Genomic DNA, 17,674 nt, shown 5'->3' with positions numbered 1-17,674 from the left:
TTCCCTCAGTTTCTGTACGGAAAGGTCTTTATTCCTCCTTCATATCTAAAGGATATCTTTGCTGGATATATTATTCTTGGCTCATCATTTCTCTCTTTCAGTAGTTTGAATATTTGATTCCACTCCCTCTTGGCTTGTAGAGTTTCTGCTGAAAAATCTGATGATATTCTAATGGACTTTCCTTTGTAGGTTACCGTTGTCTTTTCCCTGGCTGCCTTGAGGATTCTTTGTCGTTGATTTTTGACAGCTTCAGTACATTGTGACTTGGAGAAGGCCTGTTGGGATTGAGGTAATTAGGTGTTCTATTTGCTTCTTGGATATGAGGATCCAATTCTTTCCACAAGTTTGGGAATTTCTCATCGACTATTTATTTGAATATACTCTCTGTTCCCTTCTCTCTTTCTGGTATGCCTGTTGTTCTTATATTGCTCTTTCTGATGGAGTCAGAAAGTTCTTGTAGAATTCTTTCACTTCTTTTACATCTCAAGTCTCTTTCTTCTTCCATCCGTGTCATTTCCATATTTCTATCTTCAATGTCACTGATTCTTTCGTGCATCTTGTCAACTCTACTACCTAAGCTGGCTATTTCATTTTTAATTTCTTCTATTGTGTTCTTAATCTCCAGAAATTCTATTTGGTTCTTTTTTAAAATATCAATCTCTTTGGTAAAATGTTCATTTTGTTGTTTGATTGTGTTCCTGAGTTCATTAAACTCCTGTCTGTGTTTTCTTGCATCTCGTTGAGTTTTTTAAGAACTGCAATCTTGAATTTTCTGTCATTTAAATCACATATTTCCATGTCTTTAAGTTCATTTTCTGGAGACTTTTCATTTTCTTTCTGAGCTGTACTGTTACCTTGGTTATTCATGGCAATTAATGGTTTATTATTTCTCTTCCTAGACATCTACAGGCGTGGGTTCTGCAACGGGTTGATAGGAAGAGGTCTTTCTTTTGTTTTCCCGTACTTGTTGGTAGAATGTTTTATTTTCTCTTCGACTGCAGCCTTTTTTTCTCTCTCACACGGTAGTGCTATGTTTTCTCTGCACTATTCCAGCTTCTCACACAATGGGGGGATTCCCTGGGAGACGGGCTTCTCCTCTGTTAACAGTTCACCTGGGTCATAGGGCACTGCGTCTGTGTGGGGATGCGGAGAGCGTTTGAAGTTCCAAAGCTCTTCCTGCACCAGATTCAGAGCCCGTATGTTTCAGCAGTTCTGTTTACTCTTGCAGGGATCCGCCCAGATAGGTGGGGACAGGGGTGGGGTGAGTTGTGAGAGGTGGCCCAGAGCAATGGCGGCGACCACCACCACAGCCGGTCCTGCTTCCACAGCTCCCTCCCCTCTGCTGGAACTAGTTGGGCTGAGAATCTGTGTCTGCGGTCCACAGTTCTCAGAACAGCAAATATTCTGTTCTTTTGATCTGACACTGCTACTGTTCCCCTTCTAGCCCCGGGCAGGTGGGGGCGGGGTGAGCTCTGGGAGGGTAGGGAGGGGGCGGCTAGTCTCAGTGGCCAAGGCTTCCATTCTCTGCTCGGCAGTGAGGGCTTAAACCACCGTTTTCAGCCTTCTTCCCTCAGTCTTTGCTCCGAGGTCTCTGCCGTGAGCGTTGGGCTCAGCCGTGTTATATGCTGCCCCCTCAGCCCTGTGGGCCATAAGCGGAGCCCTCGCAGTCCGAGTTCTTCCCTCTCCCGCAGCTGCGGTAGCTCCGGGATGCAGGGAGGTCGGAGCACTGAGCCAGGTCTGCGTCCTGCGCCCACACGGCTCCGTCCCCGCACTTCTGCCTTCCCTCCTCCCCACTCACACGATTCGCCCACCTTTAGGTGAATTCAGTAGTGGGCCTCTTGGTCTTGCCTGTCTGCTCTGCAGGGAGTCCTTTGTGGAGTTATTGTTCCATTAGTTGTAAATTCCGGGGGAGCTTTACAGAGGCTCACCTCACGCCGCCATTTTGATGTGGTCATCTCCTCTCTTATGTTCTTAATGGTGTTTTATTTTACAATTTTTCTTTTTTATAAATTAAACTAAAATATATGTATATGGGTGAACAATAAAGACTGCCCGGCCGTCTGTGTCTTCCATCCACCCAGATCCCTCACTCCTAACATACAAACCGCCATTTTAAGTTTAAGTTTCTTGTTTATTCTTTCTGAATTTCTTTGCAAATGCAAGCAAATATGAGTGTTTTCCTTATCCCTCTTTTCCCCCCAAAAGTTACCAAAAATAACTGTATCTTGCTTTTTTTCCCTTGACACTCTGTTATTTTTGTGAAAACTAGACCATCTACATAATCGTGTGCTTATAATTACTTGATAGCACAAATAGGGTTTTCAGTCTTCGTCAACTGGCATAATTACTTTTCAGAGACTGTACCTTTGGCAGAGTTTTACTTAGGCTTATTCTTGTGATTTTAAGTACTTCCTGCCTAGCTCCAAAGAGGAAAACCTGGCACCATTTTAAGAAGTCTCAGAGTTAATACCGTAGCCCCTGTTTCACCCTTTGTGTGTACAGAATATCTATTTCTTAGACACTCAGCAGTGGTCTTGTCTCAGTTCCTTTTATCATTTGTCTTCCACAGAAACCAATCACTTCATAAAAAAGAACATTTACTTACTAACCATTAAATTTTGAAAAACTCCCAGTTTGCTTTTGTGGCCAGTATTTTAATCTTCCTTACTCACAACCCTGCCAGACTTCCCCATCTTTCCCCTCCCCCCAGAAAAATAAACAGAAATCCAACCTAAACCCTTACTTTGTAAGCTACCCTCATGGAATTCGGGAAAGTGAAATTTGGTATAAGTTTTGTTCAGTGAAACAGTACATTTTGAAAGATTTCATTATTTCAGCAAAAATATAGTTAAAAATAGTATAATGATTGAAGGACAGTAAACAGTATCACGAAGGAGCAGAAATAGAGAAAGCGGTTGTGACTGTCAGAGGAGAAAGTCAACGTGTGCTTTTCTCTAGCTGGAGTTGTTCTGGTCCTATGGCTCAGGATACACGAATCAGTCTAGTAACCGTAGTGGAGGCCTGTCTGTGGCGTGGTGATGATTTGTTAAACTGTGAGGCAGCTGAGATAAAATTGCTTCTCCCAGATTCCTCTTCTGAAATCAGAATTGCCATTTCCTCGTGGGATTTCTTCTTGAAAGCACTTACTTAAGATACCCACATTGGTGTTTGCTCACGTGCCATCTGAAAGTACTGGTTTTCAGTTAAATATAATTTTTTTGGATGAAAACAAATTTTGTGGCATCAGTAAGGGAGAATGATTTTGCATTTCTTCGTTCATCCATTTAAACATGTTTCTTGCGGCCTGTTTTGTGCTAAGTGGTGGGAAGGTAGTGAGTGCTGAGCGAGACAAAGGAGCCCGTGTGCCCGCCTGCTCTTGGCCAGTGTCCACGCTGGGACTTCCTGTATGGTGGTCAGTGGATGAACTTGGGGTTTGGAATGAGTCCTGGGTTCAGGCCCTGACTCGGCCATTTATTTATTGTGAGGCCTTGGGAACTGGAAGTCAGGTCTTCATTTGCAAATGGGGGACTCTTGCAGGGTTGCTTTAGTGAACAGATCAAGCTGTGTGGAAATGTGGTGCTCTGCAGTGGCCTGTGGTACTGTCCTTACAAACTTCATGCATTGGTCACTCTTCTGGGTCCCTTGCATTTTCTAGTTGCATGCTCCTCAACTGCATTTGGGGAAAAATGTACGGGGAGTTCGGGAGTCACAGAGATGATGAGTGTCTGCTTCTCCTGTTTTCTCACGGTGTCTTCGCTGCCTTGTCTCATTTGGTCAGTGGGTTAGGGAGATAGTTTTACTTTGTAGGTGAGGGCTTACCACATGTTGAAGTTGTCCAGTGGAGTGAGTGGCACTAACCTCTGGTCCCTGGCTTGGTGGCCTGTCCACTGCCCACTACTGACCCTTGGACTGGAGAGTCCTCTCGTCAGCACAAAAAACTGTTCAACGAGAAGCACTTAAGAGTGCAGTCTCCAAATCATAGCCTTCATTTCAGACCCTTGTCCACCTAGGGCTCCACAGCCATAAGCAGGTGACTGCCATCTCTATAATAATACGCCAGGGGACTGACTAAATGTTGTCATTAAAGGAAGCACAGCAGCAGGTGTGTACCTGAATGTCTACACTCCCTAAAACCTGGGAGGTTAGGCTGGGAACCTCGTAGCTAACCATTCGGCACGAAGGAGAGAGGAAGCAAGAGGACCCACCAGATCCTAATTGGAAGCCCGAGTTGTCGGGACAGGGCTGGAGGCCGGCTCTGATTGCGTTGGACTTCTTATTTGTGCTTTCTTTTCAAGTTTGAGTTTTGCTGGGACGTACGGTGTGAGAGGCGGTGTGTGCTGGAATTAAGGGCTGGCGCTCTGGAGCAGGCAGGCCGAGTCCAGACCTTAGAACCCCCATGATTGGCTGCTTCGCTTCTTGGTGCCTCAGTTTCCTTATCTGCAGGAGAAAACGAGTTCGTACATATAAAAGTGAGTTTTAGATCAGTACTTACCACATAGTAAATTAACAGTGCCTGTTTTAAAGGGGACTTTGAGCAGTTTCATCTGTAAGAGAACACGTGGCAACACAGGAATAGAAATGATGGGATCACAGGAAGTAACGGCTTGTAAGTGAGCTTTGTGTCCCAAGCAGGGCACGCTCAGTCAGCCGGAAGCTGTGAAGAAGAGTCTTAAACGTGAGGTGGGTGTCTGTCCTTTTGGAGAAGTAGAGGACGGGGCTCCTACTGTAAGCGGTGAGGCGTGTAGCTTGTGGTGGTCGTGTTCCCTGGTATTTGGGAGAGGGCTCCCGCATTGGGCTCCTTCCTGCCAGGAGACATGAGGGAGTCCCCTTTTGTTGGCTGGCACCGCACTCCTTCCGGAACCATAGGTTTCTGAGAGTTAGTAATGAGTGTCTGGTTCCGGGCATCCGCGTCTCTCCTGCTTCCCCAGCCGAGGCGCCAGAGAGGGTGTGGGCTGTCTGCAGCCTCTTCCCAGCCCTTTGCCAGGGCTTAGCGCAAGTGTCGGCTCCGGTTTAAAATCTTGTCACTCCTCACACAGAGAAAGACAAATACCATATGGTCTCACTTATATGTGGGCGCTAAAAAAGAAAACAGAAACACACTCCTAGATACCGAGAACAAACTGATGGTTGCCAGACAGGGGGGGTTGAAGGATGGGTGTAAAAGGGGAAGGGGATTAATTGGTGCAAACTGCCAGTTATAAAATTCGTCACAGGATGGAAAGTACAGCACGGAATACAGTCAGTAACATTGTGATAACTATGTATGGTGACAGGTGGGGACTAGTCTCATCGGGGGATCACTTCGGTAGGTATGTAAGTGTCTAACCGCTATGCTGTACACCTGAAGCTAATAAAATATTGGGCATCACTTGTACTTGAAAAATAAATTAAAAAAAAAAATCTTGTCACCCTTTCCAGATCCTTTTTTGGCTTTTTTCTAGCTTTACTGAGGTACAGTTGACAATAAAGTGGTAATGTAGTTGATGTGTACCTGATGGTCTGATACGTGTCTACATTGTGAAGTGACCCCACATCAGGTTAATTAGCACATCCGTCACGTCGCTGACGCGTTTTGATGAGTCTGCCTTCTCCTGCGTTGTGCTTTGTTTCATAAAACAAACGGTACGGTTTCATTCAGGACACAAACCTCCTGGAGCCCTTGCATAGAAGTTAGGGGGTGCCTTGCAGCAGATCTCCGATGGAGCAAAGCGTCTGTCGGGTCCCTCCCTACTGTGTGGGAAACCCTCTCCCAGGGCTCGCTTACCAAGTGAGTGAGGGGTTAAGTGGCCCTGCTCCTCACGGGCCCACAAGCTGGTGAAGGAGCATTTACTCATATGTTTTGGTCCTGTGTGAAAATGGCTGAGAAGAGGTGAGAATCGAGTGTCTTGGACCAGGAGGCCCAGGGCCGAGCTCAGCGCCTTGGGAAGGCTCCCCAGGACAGGAAATCTCTGAGCTGCGTCTTGAGACTGAGTGGGGCTGAAAGAGAGAGTTCTGAAGAGACAGGAGTTCAGTGAGTTCATTGCAAACTCCTTGAGCTGTGTGCCGGGCGCTCAGTGTGAAGGGAGGGGACACTGCCCGCTCGCTCACTGTGCTGTCCCTTCTGTGCCAGTGTCTTTAAAGCTGGGTACATGTCTGTTCACCAGATCACTGCGCCCTGCCTGCCCCAGGCCATGTGGAAGCTCCCGCTTAGCTCTGACAGCATCTCTTCCTGGAAGCTTCCCTGACAGCCCTCCATATTCCCCGGGGCTGCCTTGACAGAGTACACAAATTAAACAGCAGAAATGCATTGTCTCTCAGTCTGGAGGCAGAGTTGGTTCCTTCTGGGCCTGAGGGAGGATCCGGTTCAGGCCTTTCCCCTGGCTGCTGGGGATTGGCTAGCGATCTTTGGCGTTCCTTGTCTTGTAAATGCGTTACCTCAGCTGATATCCGTGCTTGTGTCCAAATTCCCTCTTTCAATAAGGACAGCAGTCCTGTTGGATTAGGGGCCCAGCCTGCTCCAGTATGACCTCATCTTAACTAATTCCATCTGCTATGACCCTATTTCCAAGTAAGGTCACTTTCTGAGATACTGGGCTTAGGGCTTCAACATGAATTTGGGGGGACACAGTTCAACCCATAGCACTCTTTGTCTGCTTTTTCTACCTCCCACCACTGGACACTTTGTCCCTGCTCATACGTAAGTAGATTTCGGTCATGGCACCAAGATTATTTGATAGAGTACATTTTATTTGTCATTTTGTACCTTTTTATCTCTGTTGCCTTGCACACATGTGAAGGTAGCTCTAGTGGAGATGTACATACTAAGCACCGGACTTAGTAGAAATAGAGGAAGGTACTGCAGAGGTCACCTCGTCCTGTTCTTCTAAGGACTGTGCCAAAGGCTGCCTGGAGGTGAGGGTCACTTTTATTACCACACGAGCATATCTGATACCTCCTGATTTATTTTCCGTGGAGCAATAATGCATTACCACCTGGCAGTCATTATGTTTCCTGAGGTATGTTCTACGAACATTCAGCAGCTGACCAAACCCTCTGGTCTTCTAGAAGGCGCTTATCTAGAGGCCACCTTCTTGCCTTCTTGTTTCAGTCTTTGGTTTGAGTGTTCTGCCTTTAGGGATTCGAAAGTAAAGCATGTGAATGGTTGGAATAGTTAGCCATTAGCAGAATGTCTGTGCCAGAACGGAAGTACCAAGAGATAATGGAATTTGCCCAAAAGCTTTAGAATTGGCTCATTAGGTTTCTTAGAGAAGCAAAAATTTGTCTGGTTTCTGATCTGAGGTGTAGTTACAAATCAGTGAGGATGGATCACCCTGGGGTTGGAAAGAATATCTTTGCTAAGATATTCCCATTCTTATTTCCAGGTTGATAAATGACATATTAGGCAGAGTGGGACATTAGAAAAGTGATGTTAATCTTAAAATATCCTTTCTTCCCAATATCAGTAATGCCTGTCTGGAAGAACATGCTGAAATGTGTTCACCCAAGGACAGGCAGAGACCAGCATATGTAAGGTCTGGAGGTACTTTATTCTAAGTGCATGGAAAATTAGGGGCCTTTTCAGACACATAACAAAATAGAGTAGTATAATGAACCCTGTTTTATCCTTCCTCCAGCTTCAACTATTATTAACTCATGGCCAGTTTTATTTTTTCAATGTAACCTTACTCTCCCTCCACACCATATAAGTTTTAGGCAAATTCCAGATGTCCTTTTATTTCATACACAAATATTTCTGTAAGTATCTAATATGACCATCATAATATCACACCTAAAATTTTTAACAGTTTCTTGATGCCATCCAAGTCCAGTTAGTGTTCAAATTTCCAGTTGTTTCAAATGTCATTTTTGGATGTTTATTTTACAGTGTTTTGAATCAGGTTTCAGCTAAGGTCCTCCTATTAGCTGTCAGGTTTTAAGCAGGGGTCTGAGTGGCAGGCTTTTACAATGCTCCCTGGGCTAGCTGTTGAGACTGGATCGGTGTGGGGACGGTTAGGAGGCTGGACGTAGAGGAACTCATTAGGAGGCTATTGCGTGTCCAGGAGGTGAGCGGTAATTATGTAGATTACAGTGGTGTGTTTGCGATGGGAAAGGTGGGTGACTGAGGTCTCACACGGGTAGGCCGGGCTTATTTGCATGGTTCATCCAGACTTTTGGGTTCTGTTGGGTGTGTATGCGTGCTTACTTGAAAATATTGTTCCCGGAGATTTCACTGATTCAGGTTATCAACATACTGAGATTTGTGACCTCTTAACCTTTTACACAGGTAAAATTCTAGCAGCTTTATAGATTATTGAGATAGAGGAACATTAATCAGTGCCTCTCTGGAATCTCTAGTCAACTTTAATACATCTTGTTTGCCATGATGTTATCTTGTTTGTGATTATAGTATTGATAAGATTATAGAAAAGGAAATTTTATAGTTTTTCATTTAAACATGTTATAATCTCATGTATATCATACTAAAGAATCTTCAGTTTTATAATACTGTATTGAGATTTTAATATTTATGTTACACCCATCTGTGTATTGGACATTGATCCTACTTTTTAAATTATTTTAAGTTACTCTAGATGTTGGAATTTTTTTACATCTGTAGTTTTCCATTTTTAGAAAATTTGGATTAAGTAATAACTTTTTTGTGGAGATCTTTCTAAAAAAATTTGCTGGCTTAACACACTCTTAAAAATTAAGTTAATGAAACCTGAAGCTATAACTCACAAAAAACCAAATACAGGTTTTGTATTTTAAAAGTGGAATTATTTTTATTCTTTATTATTGGGCTCAGACTCTGTATACATTGATTTAAATTTATAGACTTCCTATTGAAGGAATGGAATGCATACTTGTCTGCAGTCTTTTTCTTCCCCATTCACATGGCAATTCGTAATAAAAAGTGAGTTATCGCTGTTTTATCTTTACATGTTTTACAAAGATTCTTTTCTTTCAGTCAGCCCTGGGACCCGGACGCAGCTCTAGTCACCTCTGAAATGCTCCCCTCTGTTCTTATTTACCGACAAAAATGACTTAAAATTGGGACTCATTTAGTAATAGGGTAATCATAATGGTTTATGTCCTTTTGTCTTTTTTTTAACGCTGAAGTAGAACATTTTTATCATTGGCTCAGAATGTTCAGCTTCATTTACATCTAATGAAGAAATGTCAGATAACCATTACTGTTTTGTTCTTTGGGTCGATCTTTTAGAACAAACTGCGTTTAAGTAAACAGATTAAACTCAGTATTTTAAAGGAAATGTTTAGAGAACAGTACATTTTAAAGAGTACAGTTAGGTCATCGCTTCGTTTACTGTGATGACTTTTAGTCCTCGGTTATTTTCATACTTGAAGTTCTTGAAATGGTATCACCTTAAACATGCTGTTATTTCTGTCATATCTTTCGGTTTTAAAAGCAATATCCAAATGGATCTTTTTCTTGAAAAAAAGGTTTCTTCAGCAGATTTTCTGGCTGTTGGTACCGCAAAATATTTTTTGTGTAAACCAAATATTCTTTAAAGCCTTGGTGCTCCCCGTGGTCCGAGTGGCACTGGTATCACTGGGAGCTCATGAGATGTGCAGAATCTCAGCCCCACCCTACCACCGACTGAATCTGAATTTGTATATTAACAGGATTCCGAGTCAGTTCATATGCACATTGAAAAACTAACGGTGGCAGCTCAGGATTCCCAAGGTTGGGAGCTCTTGTTCAAGGCCAGTCTTTGCACCTGTGCCCTTGATTCCATCCCTTTGGGGACGTTACCCCCTCCTCCCGACCCCCTACCCCCACTGCTTCTGCTGCCACCCACTGTCACTTACAATGTGGCCTAGAGGTTAAGAACAAAAGCCCTGCAGCCAGGTGGTCTGGAACCTCAGGCAGCCTCCTAGTAGGACCTAGGTTCCCTCATCTGTAAAGGGAGGGAGACAATAGCATGTCACACCAGGAGGAGAGGGGCTCAAACGCCAGTAAAGAGCAATGGCTAGAATACGACTGGGGCTGCTGCCATTCTCCTTCCCCTCGCATCATTCACGTTATGTTCGTCACCTGTTTCAGCAGAGCAAACCATGGAAGGATGTCGCAGTGTAAAATAATTATTACTCATATCTCAGGATCTGGGGATCCAGACCTTAGGTAAGGCTCAGCGGGGACGGTGTGCTCCTTGTGACATCCACTGTGGTCACCTGATGAGTTTCAAATTTGTTATTGGTACTTTCATTATTAAGTTGTAAGAGCTCTTTATAAATTCTGGATGTAAATCACGTCTCAGATGTATGATTTGCAAATATTTTCTCCCTGTCTGTGAGTTGTCTGTTCACTTTGTTAGGTATCCTTTGAAACACAAACGTTTTTACTTTTGAGGAAGTGCATTTTATCTCTTTTTTGTTGCTGGTCCTTTTTGATGCCTAACCCAAGTTCTCATAGATGTACCTCTGTGTTTTCTCCTAAGAATTTTATAGTTTTTACTGTTATATTTTGGTCTGTGTTCCATTTGGAATGACTTCTGTGTCTAGTGTAAGGAAGGGGTACTAGTTACTAGCTGCTAATTTAATCCACCTTTAAATCCTTGCCTGCTTACCTGCCTGGCCTGGGGAACTGTTGTTCACTCAGTCTCCATTAAAACGCTCTGCCTGGGGCTTCAGAGACGGTTTCTCATTTTGTCTCTTTATCCTTTCTTTCTTGATCTTAATTTATTCAAAAATATTTTCTTTATATGCTCAGTGTATGCTGGGAACTGTTCCAGGCTGCTTCACCTTCTTCTTCTTCGTTTGTATTCTTGTGCCGGCCACTCTCCTCTTCCGTCCTGGCTCTAGGTACCGGCTGTGTCAGCACTTCCACCTTTCCCCGTGTCTGTCTCCCCGCTACACGGAGTCCAGCTTCCTCAAAATGAGGGCCACGTCTAATTCATTTGTGACTGGACAGAAAATAATAGATGTTCAGTAAATACTGCATTTAGATTGTTAAGGCTGCCATTCAGCGATGTATAGGAACAGAACAGAAATCGAACTTCTTGTATGATTAATGAAGGTACTGCTTAGAGATTTAATAGTTAAAGGTGAACATAATTCAGTATGTTTGAACAGCATTTCACATAAAAGACTGGGATTGAAAAGAATGCACAGGGCCGGCCTGGTGGCTCAGGTGGTTGGAGCTCAGTGCTCCTAACTCCGAGGTCGCCGGTTTGATGCCCACATGGGCCAGTGAGCTGCACCCTCTACAGCTGAGATTGTGAATAACAGCTCTCCCTGGGGCTGGGCTGCTGTGAGCAGCCAGAAGTCGGTGTGGGCTGCCGTGTACTGCCAGGAGTGGCTGATGGCCAGCGTGAGTGGCCGGCAGCCGGCGAGAGCTGCTGTGAGCTGCTGTGAGTGGCTGACCCAGACCGGTGACCAACTGCCTCAGCCGGAGTGCAAGGCTCATAACACCAGCGTGGGCCAGGGAGCTGTGTCCTCCACAACTAGACAGAGAAACAACAGCTTGAACCAGAGTGGGGGGTGGGGGGAGGCGGAAGAAGGGGGAAAAAAAAAAAAAGAAAGTGCCCAGGAAGTAGCCATGTTAGTAGACTTCCCTATTTGTGCCCCTTGGGCGTTCTGTAGGTTGTTCACAACCTGGGGCACCTGCTGTTGTCTTTGAACGACAAAGGTGGTGTTGATGAGGGGCCTTTCCCTTTTGCCCCAGTGCAGAGCTGTGAGCAGCTTCTCTCCGTTGATCTACCTTCGGAATGCTTTGCAAAATCACTACTGATATTTTTATAGAAAAATATCATAAATCCTACTTCTTCAGAAATGAACTGTGCTATTAGCAGATCCTGTTGGGGTGGGACAATATCATGACTCTAAACTATCTTGTGGCCAAATATTTAATATCTAGTTCATTCTTAATTTGTCGGAGGACATAATAGCTTTACTAGATTGTTCTCCTGTTGTCTGCAGAAGAACAATGGCAAGGACAAGAATGCCATTGAGCAGTGGAAGGGTGGCACTGAGGCGCTGACCAGCCATGTGCCTGGGAAGCCACAAAGAAGCCTCACAGGTCGTGGTCCCAACTGGTTGGTCAGAATGTCCTCACGCTGGGAATTGTGTTTATCAGGCTGACGTGCTCATTGTGCAATGCTATTGGACATTGATTCAAAAACAATACTTTCTTTTGTTTTGATTCTGTAGGCGCCTAGGAAGATTGTGCGATGAATGGTGATACTCGGGCCGCAGTGGTGACCTCACCACCCCCGACCACAGCCCCTCACAAAGAGAGGTACTTCGACAGGGTGGATGAGAACAGTCCAGAATACCTGCGGGAGAGGAACATGGCGCCAGACCTTCGCCAGGACTTTAACATGATGGAGCAGAAGAAGAGGGTGTCCCTGATCCTGCAGAGCCCGGTGAGCGCGGCTGTCCCGAGCAGGTCTTCCTCCTTCCAGGGCTTCAGCTTGGGGCTCCGTCGCGTGTCCCTCAGCTCATCTTAACACGGGCCACCAGGGCCTCACACGCGTGTGTACGACATTGGAAGAATCCCGTTTAGTTCAAGTTCTTAGGCACGATTAGTGAAGTCTTCAGTGGCATAAAGGAGAGGGGTGTTTATTTCTTGTTTTTACTCTCTCACGGCTTCTCCAGAGAGTCTTTATTTATGGGGACCTTTTAAAACTTACTGTTTCCTCCAAAATGCCGAGCTTGGTGCTGGGCACGTAGTAGGCCTCAGCCGTGCCTGATTTATTGGGTGATCAGCATTTGAACTACAACTAAGTGTGTTCTGTTTGCATCTGTAGGTGAAGGAGCACTGTCTTCATGTTTTCTCCTGTTGATGCCGCCCTTGTGTGTGCTTCAGCCTTCTAGTCTGTTCTTACTGTATTCCCTTAATATTTTGGGATGTCATTTGGAGGATATTCATTGAATATTTTGATGTTTATTCTCTCTTAGGAACGGAGGATTTAGCAATAAACGCGATATACAAGGCCTCTATGTCGAATAGATTGTATTTGTTTAGTTATTACATATATTACTGAGGTATATAACATACAGTAGAGTACACAGATCTTAAGTGTACAGCTTGATGAATTTTGACATATGTGTAACACCTGTGACAGCACCCAGGTCAAGTCTTAGACTTTGTATTTTAGTCCAAGGACATAAACAACACATAGAAGTGCCGTGTAGGAAACAGTTGGGTTATTGGATGGAGAATGATGTGATTTGACAGGCCTCTCTGAGGGAGGAAGGCTGCATCTGACTGGGCGACTGGAAGTTGTGGGCCGCTGTGCAGGGATGGGGCGGAGCCTTCCGGGTTGAGGGAGGAGCTAATGTGCTTGATGGGTGGGAAGAGTCCAAAAGCGGTGTTGTATTTGAGCTTAGGAGGCGGCAGGAAGGAGGTGCAGTGAGTTGAAGAGGAGCCCCGAGCAGGTGCTGGAAGGCTGGGTAGCTCTGATCCGGAGTTTGTTTTGCATTCAGAGTACAGTAGGGAGTCATTGCAGGACTGCAGAGAGGAATGACACGATTGAGTTTCTAAAGAACTTGGTCTGGGTTTGGTGTAGAGAGAGCATGTGGGTGGGGCAAGAGAGAGAGCCGTCTTCATAAAGGGGGAGAGAGGCAGACTCATCTGAGTTTTACAGAGAACTGCTGATGGGCGGGGAGGAGGGAGAGGGTGTGCGTGCAGAGACCTGGACCTTGCTGATAGGAATGCATCTGCTGTGGGTGCTTGGTTTTCGGAGCGTGGATAGTTCACCCGCGGCGAGGAATGGGAAGGCCCGCCCGTGGGCACAGATGCTCAGAGGCAGGTAGATGCGAGGGGAGCTTGGGGAGCTTTGTTCCCACTGACTCTGTTCTCAGTGCAGCGAACAGCACATGGAGTTATCTGCCAAGAATGGGCTCAGGGATGGGGCGGGGGTGTGAGGAGGGAGAGAAGGCATGGAGTGGGCGAGGGTCTGGGTGAGGAAAGGCGACTGTGCTCGCTGGGTTGCACACAGGGCACACGCAGGGCGGTGGGCATGAACTCACAGGGAGCCAGCACAGTCTGGTCTGGCGTCTGCTTCCAGCCACTTGCAGCAGCCTGAGCAGGAGTGGTGAGGAGCTGAGTTTGTTTACCCAGGCCTCGGATTCTGCCAGAAGAAGTGGGAGAGCTGAAGGTGTGAGCAGGGGAGTGACTGTAGTGTTCAACCAAGGGCCTGAGCTGGGTGAGGGGGGCAGCACACCCGGAAGGGAAGGGACGGGTGGTGAAAAGGGGTCAGGGGCACGATGGACGGGTTGAAGAAAGGCGAGCTGGACTCCAGAAGGGGGTGTTTGGAGAGCACATGTTTGGCTCTGAGATCAAAGAGGGGCGCACTTACTGGGAATGAGCAGGTCTAGGGTGACCCCTGGAAATGGGAGGCTAAGAGGAGTTGGATGTCAGATCATTGGAGGAGAGGCCGCCAGAAGTTGGGAGGTGAGAGTGTAGAAGTTGAACCGTCGGGAGTTCGGACCAGGGAAGCATTAAGCATTGTAGGTCCCTGGCGGTGAGTGGTGGCTGGAGCCAGCCCCTGGGATCCAGACGGGTGGCTGCAGGCCTTCACTGGTCACTGCTCCGCTCAGCTTCTTACTGCACGTACAGGCCCTCTGGAATGCCACTGATACGGAGGGCCCCCTGGACTGTCATTTTCCTTTTTGTGTTTTCCTTACTAAGCTTTAAGCTCCTAGTGCACAGGGACCATCCTTTCCATCTGTGTAGACTCGGTGCCTGGTGTTCTGTGTGTGGAGATGTGTGCACTGCATTACAGTGGCGTGTGAGTATGTGGTACATGTTGCAGTGTATGTGGAATTGAGCCTCCCATAGATATTGTGTGTGGATTTGCAAACCATTGACATGGATTGGTTTTTCAGATGGGGGATGGCCCATGAGGGCAGGGAGCATGTTGAATTCAGCTTTTGTGTTTCCTGTGCCAGCACGCTGATGTTTAGGGGGGGCTGTTGGCTGTCTCCATCTCTCTGTCTATAGCTGTGCGTATCTATCCATCTCAGCGCATTCTGCGTTGCCAACAGGTGGCCCCAAACCACAGCTGGTGGTTTATTTCATTTCTTCCTGGCCTCAAAGCCCCCGTCAGCTTTGCCCTCCTCCCTGATTTCCACAAAACATGACCTATGAATTTCTGTCTTGTAATAGAAGAGACGGGCTCCTGATTCTTTATATTCGTTTATACTGTTAAATTAACACCTTTACGTTTGCTGTTGCTTGCTTCCCTCATGTGATAGGTACACTTAGACTGTCACTGGCAGTGTACCTTTTCAACTCAAGTAGTGAGAAACTAGAAACAAAATTAACATAGAACCATCCAGAAGCCCTTGGAGTGCTTATAATCAGATCTGGATAATCAGCAAGCTCATATTTCACATTAACTATTATTTATAATTATTGGACAAGATTTATTTATAGGATACGTGAAAAATTATTTTAATACAGTTTGGGGAAACTAAATTACATATATTGTTTCAGTAGTGACTTTATATTAAAATTATCAACCCAAATTAACTTTTCTGCCTCCTTTAGGATTATTTGATGAAGGACAAATGTTTTAGGGTTCGCTTTTCAACTTTAAAAAAGTAATTTCAAAAAGCAAATTATGAAGAAAATACTGAGAAGCACAAAATTCCTGATTCTGTGACTAAGAGAATTACAGTGAACACTTTGATGTGTTTACTTGTAGTCTTTTTTGTGTTTATATAAGTATTTACTCTTATAAAAACTGGTTGTATTGCTTTATAACCTTTTAACTCAAATATATATCAAGAGCAGTTTTATGCCATTTCATTTTTTTTGGCCTCTCATGTTGAATGTGTGCATAGAATTCCATTGTCAGGCGGGTCAGTGTGTTTCATCAGTCCTCTGCTGCTTACAATGCAGCCTGTTAACCTGTTTTCCCTTTTAGCAGTACTGTTGGAATGAACATCCTTAAGAATAAATCTTTGAGCACATCCCCGATGATTTCATTAGAAAAGATTCCTAAGAACAGAATGCCTGTTGAAGTTGTTAAGTTTTTATATTGTTAAGTGACTTTCTTGAAAGAATGTGCCAATTTATGCTTCAAGTAGCAGTGTATGAGAACATCCACGTGCCTTTCTAGCCCTGGATGAAAACAAACAAAAGAACAGTCCCTGAAAGTTACCCCTGCCTTCCACAGAACAGAAAGGGTGTCTCACTGTTTGAATTTGCCTTGTTAGGCTTTCTGTGAAGAATTGGAATCAATGATACAGGAACAGTTCAAGAAGGGCAAGAACCCCACAGGCCTGTTGGCACTGCAGCAGATCGCAGATTTCATGACTGCGAACGTGCCGAATGTCTACCCAGCAGCCCCACAAGGAGGGATGGCCGCCTTGAACATGAGTGAGTACTTCGACGCTGTACATGCTCTGTCCTTTTCCAGAGGAAATTTCCTGACATGTGAAATAGATGGGCACACAACACATGACTGTGATACATAGAACGGAGTCTTGAAAATGAATGTGTTTTAGTCATAGTGAAAAATAGGTAGTAAGCCTGGATGTATCTTGAATGTGGAGGGCTCCTTTTTATGAGCCAGGGAGACTGTTATTTCTCAGGCAGATGACTTTTTATGTGGCTTCTCAGACCTTTTGTGAATTGAGCTAATCAGAAATAATACTTGTGGAGCAGCACGTCAGTTGTGCCTGAACTCATTTCAGCCACGCCAACATTTCTTACCCATCATTCCTCAGTGCTGCTCGCAAATGAGAAACAGAAATTCCAAAAGTAAGCCAGAGGGGAAATGCGTGGGTGAATGTGAGCAAAGGACGGTTAGATGTGCAAAGGTCTGGTGGCCGAGGGTCACTTGAGCATCAAGTACTGTGGCCTGCTGTGTACTGAGCCCTGATCCATCTCTGATGGTTCTAGCTGGATAGTCAGCTTCTGACTCACTGGCCTACCTTACTGGTTTCCGTTACATCACCTGGCGTTTGCTGTTTGCCCATCTGTCCATGGTATTCTTAGAGGTGGACTGACATTCACCAGAGGGACCTATTATTAATGTCTAGAGAGTATCAAGAATAGTATTTAATTGCCTAGCTCAACCCTCCATCCTTAAGTCAAATGGTAGTCGGTAAGGTTTTCATGTTTTCACCGGGATTCTTAGTGGATTCCAGTGATATTTCAGAAGAATTAGATAATAAAAGAATAATGTAATGTATTTACTTGCATATTGTCTTCTAATCAGAGAGAAAGGAAATTTTATTTTAGTAATGCCACACCGAAAAAAGAAAGGAACAAATCTAAATATTTTTAATTATGTCTAATAGTTTGATTCTTAAAAATAAAAATTTAAAAACCAGTTTTAACCTTTGTTGTAAAGTATAACATGCATAGATGACATAGAACAAATGGCATGTAGTTTATGAATGATTTTAATCTGAGCCCTTTGGCAGCCAGCGCCCAGGTAAAGCACCGCCATCTGGACTTAACTGCAGCCATCATTCCCTGCCTGGCTTTTCTGTATAGTTCCCTCACCTAAGAGGTCATCCCTCAATACTATGGGTTAGCTTGTGTTTGTTTTCACTTAATGTCTCTCAAGGCTTTAGAAAACTACACGTTACCCCTCCATCTCTCTCTTTTTTCTCCTTGTACTGTAAAGACGGTGGGTTTTTGAACGGTAGAGTTCGCTACGGTCTGAATTTTGCTGATTCCTGATTCTATCTTGTCTGGGTGTGAAGAGAAACT

General features: G+C 44.9%; 1 protein-coding gene across 7 annotated transcripts in view; it reads left to right on the top strand.

The window, feature by feature from the left end:
- Positions 1–17,674, top strand: part of ADD1 (adducin 1) — an 88,030-nt gene that overhangs the window by 32,517 nt on the left and 37,839 nt on the right. For 6 of the 7 annotated variants that reach the window (XM_033105423.1, XM_033105427.1, XM_033105425.1 and 3 more), the window contains 2 exons: positions 12,151–12,365; positions 16,168–16,330. In XM_033105423.1, the coding sequence (XP_032961314.1) occupies positions 12,171–12,365; positions 16,168–16,330 (358 nt within the window). In that variant the 5' untranslated portion in view covers positions 12,151–12,170. Of the gene's footprint in view, positions 1–12,148; positions 12,366–16,167; positions 16,331–17,674 lie in introns of those variants that run through there. The other variant, XM_033105428.1, reaches the window with a different exon arrangement.

This window comes from Rhinolophus ferrumequinum, chromosome 5, assembly GCF_004115265.2.
Source record: "Rhinolophus ferrumequinum isolate MPI-CBG mRhiFer1 chromosome 5, mRhiFer1_v1.p, whole genome shotgun sequence".
Taxonomy (NCBI): Eukaryota; Metazoa; Chordata; class Mammalia; order Chiroptera; family Rhinolophidae; genus Rhinolophus; species Rhinolophus ferrumequinum.
Note: the sequence above shows the minus strand (reverse complement) of the source record. Positions and strands in the feature narration are given on the sequence as shown.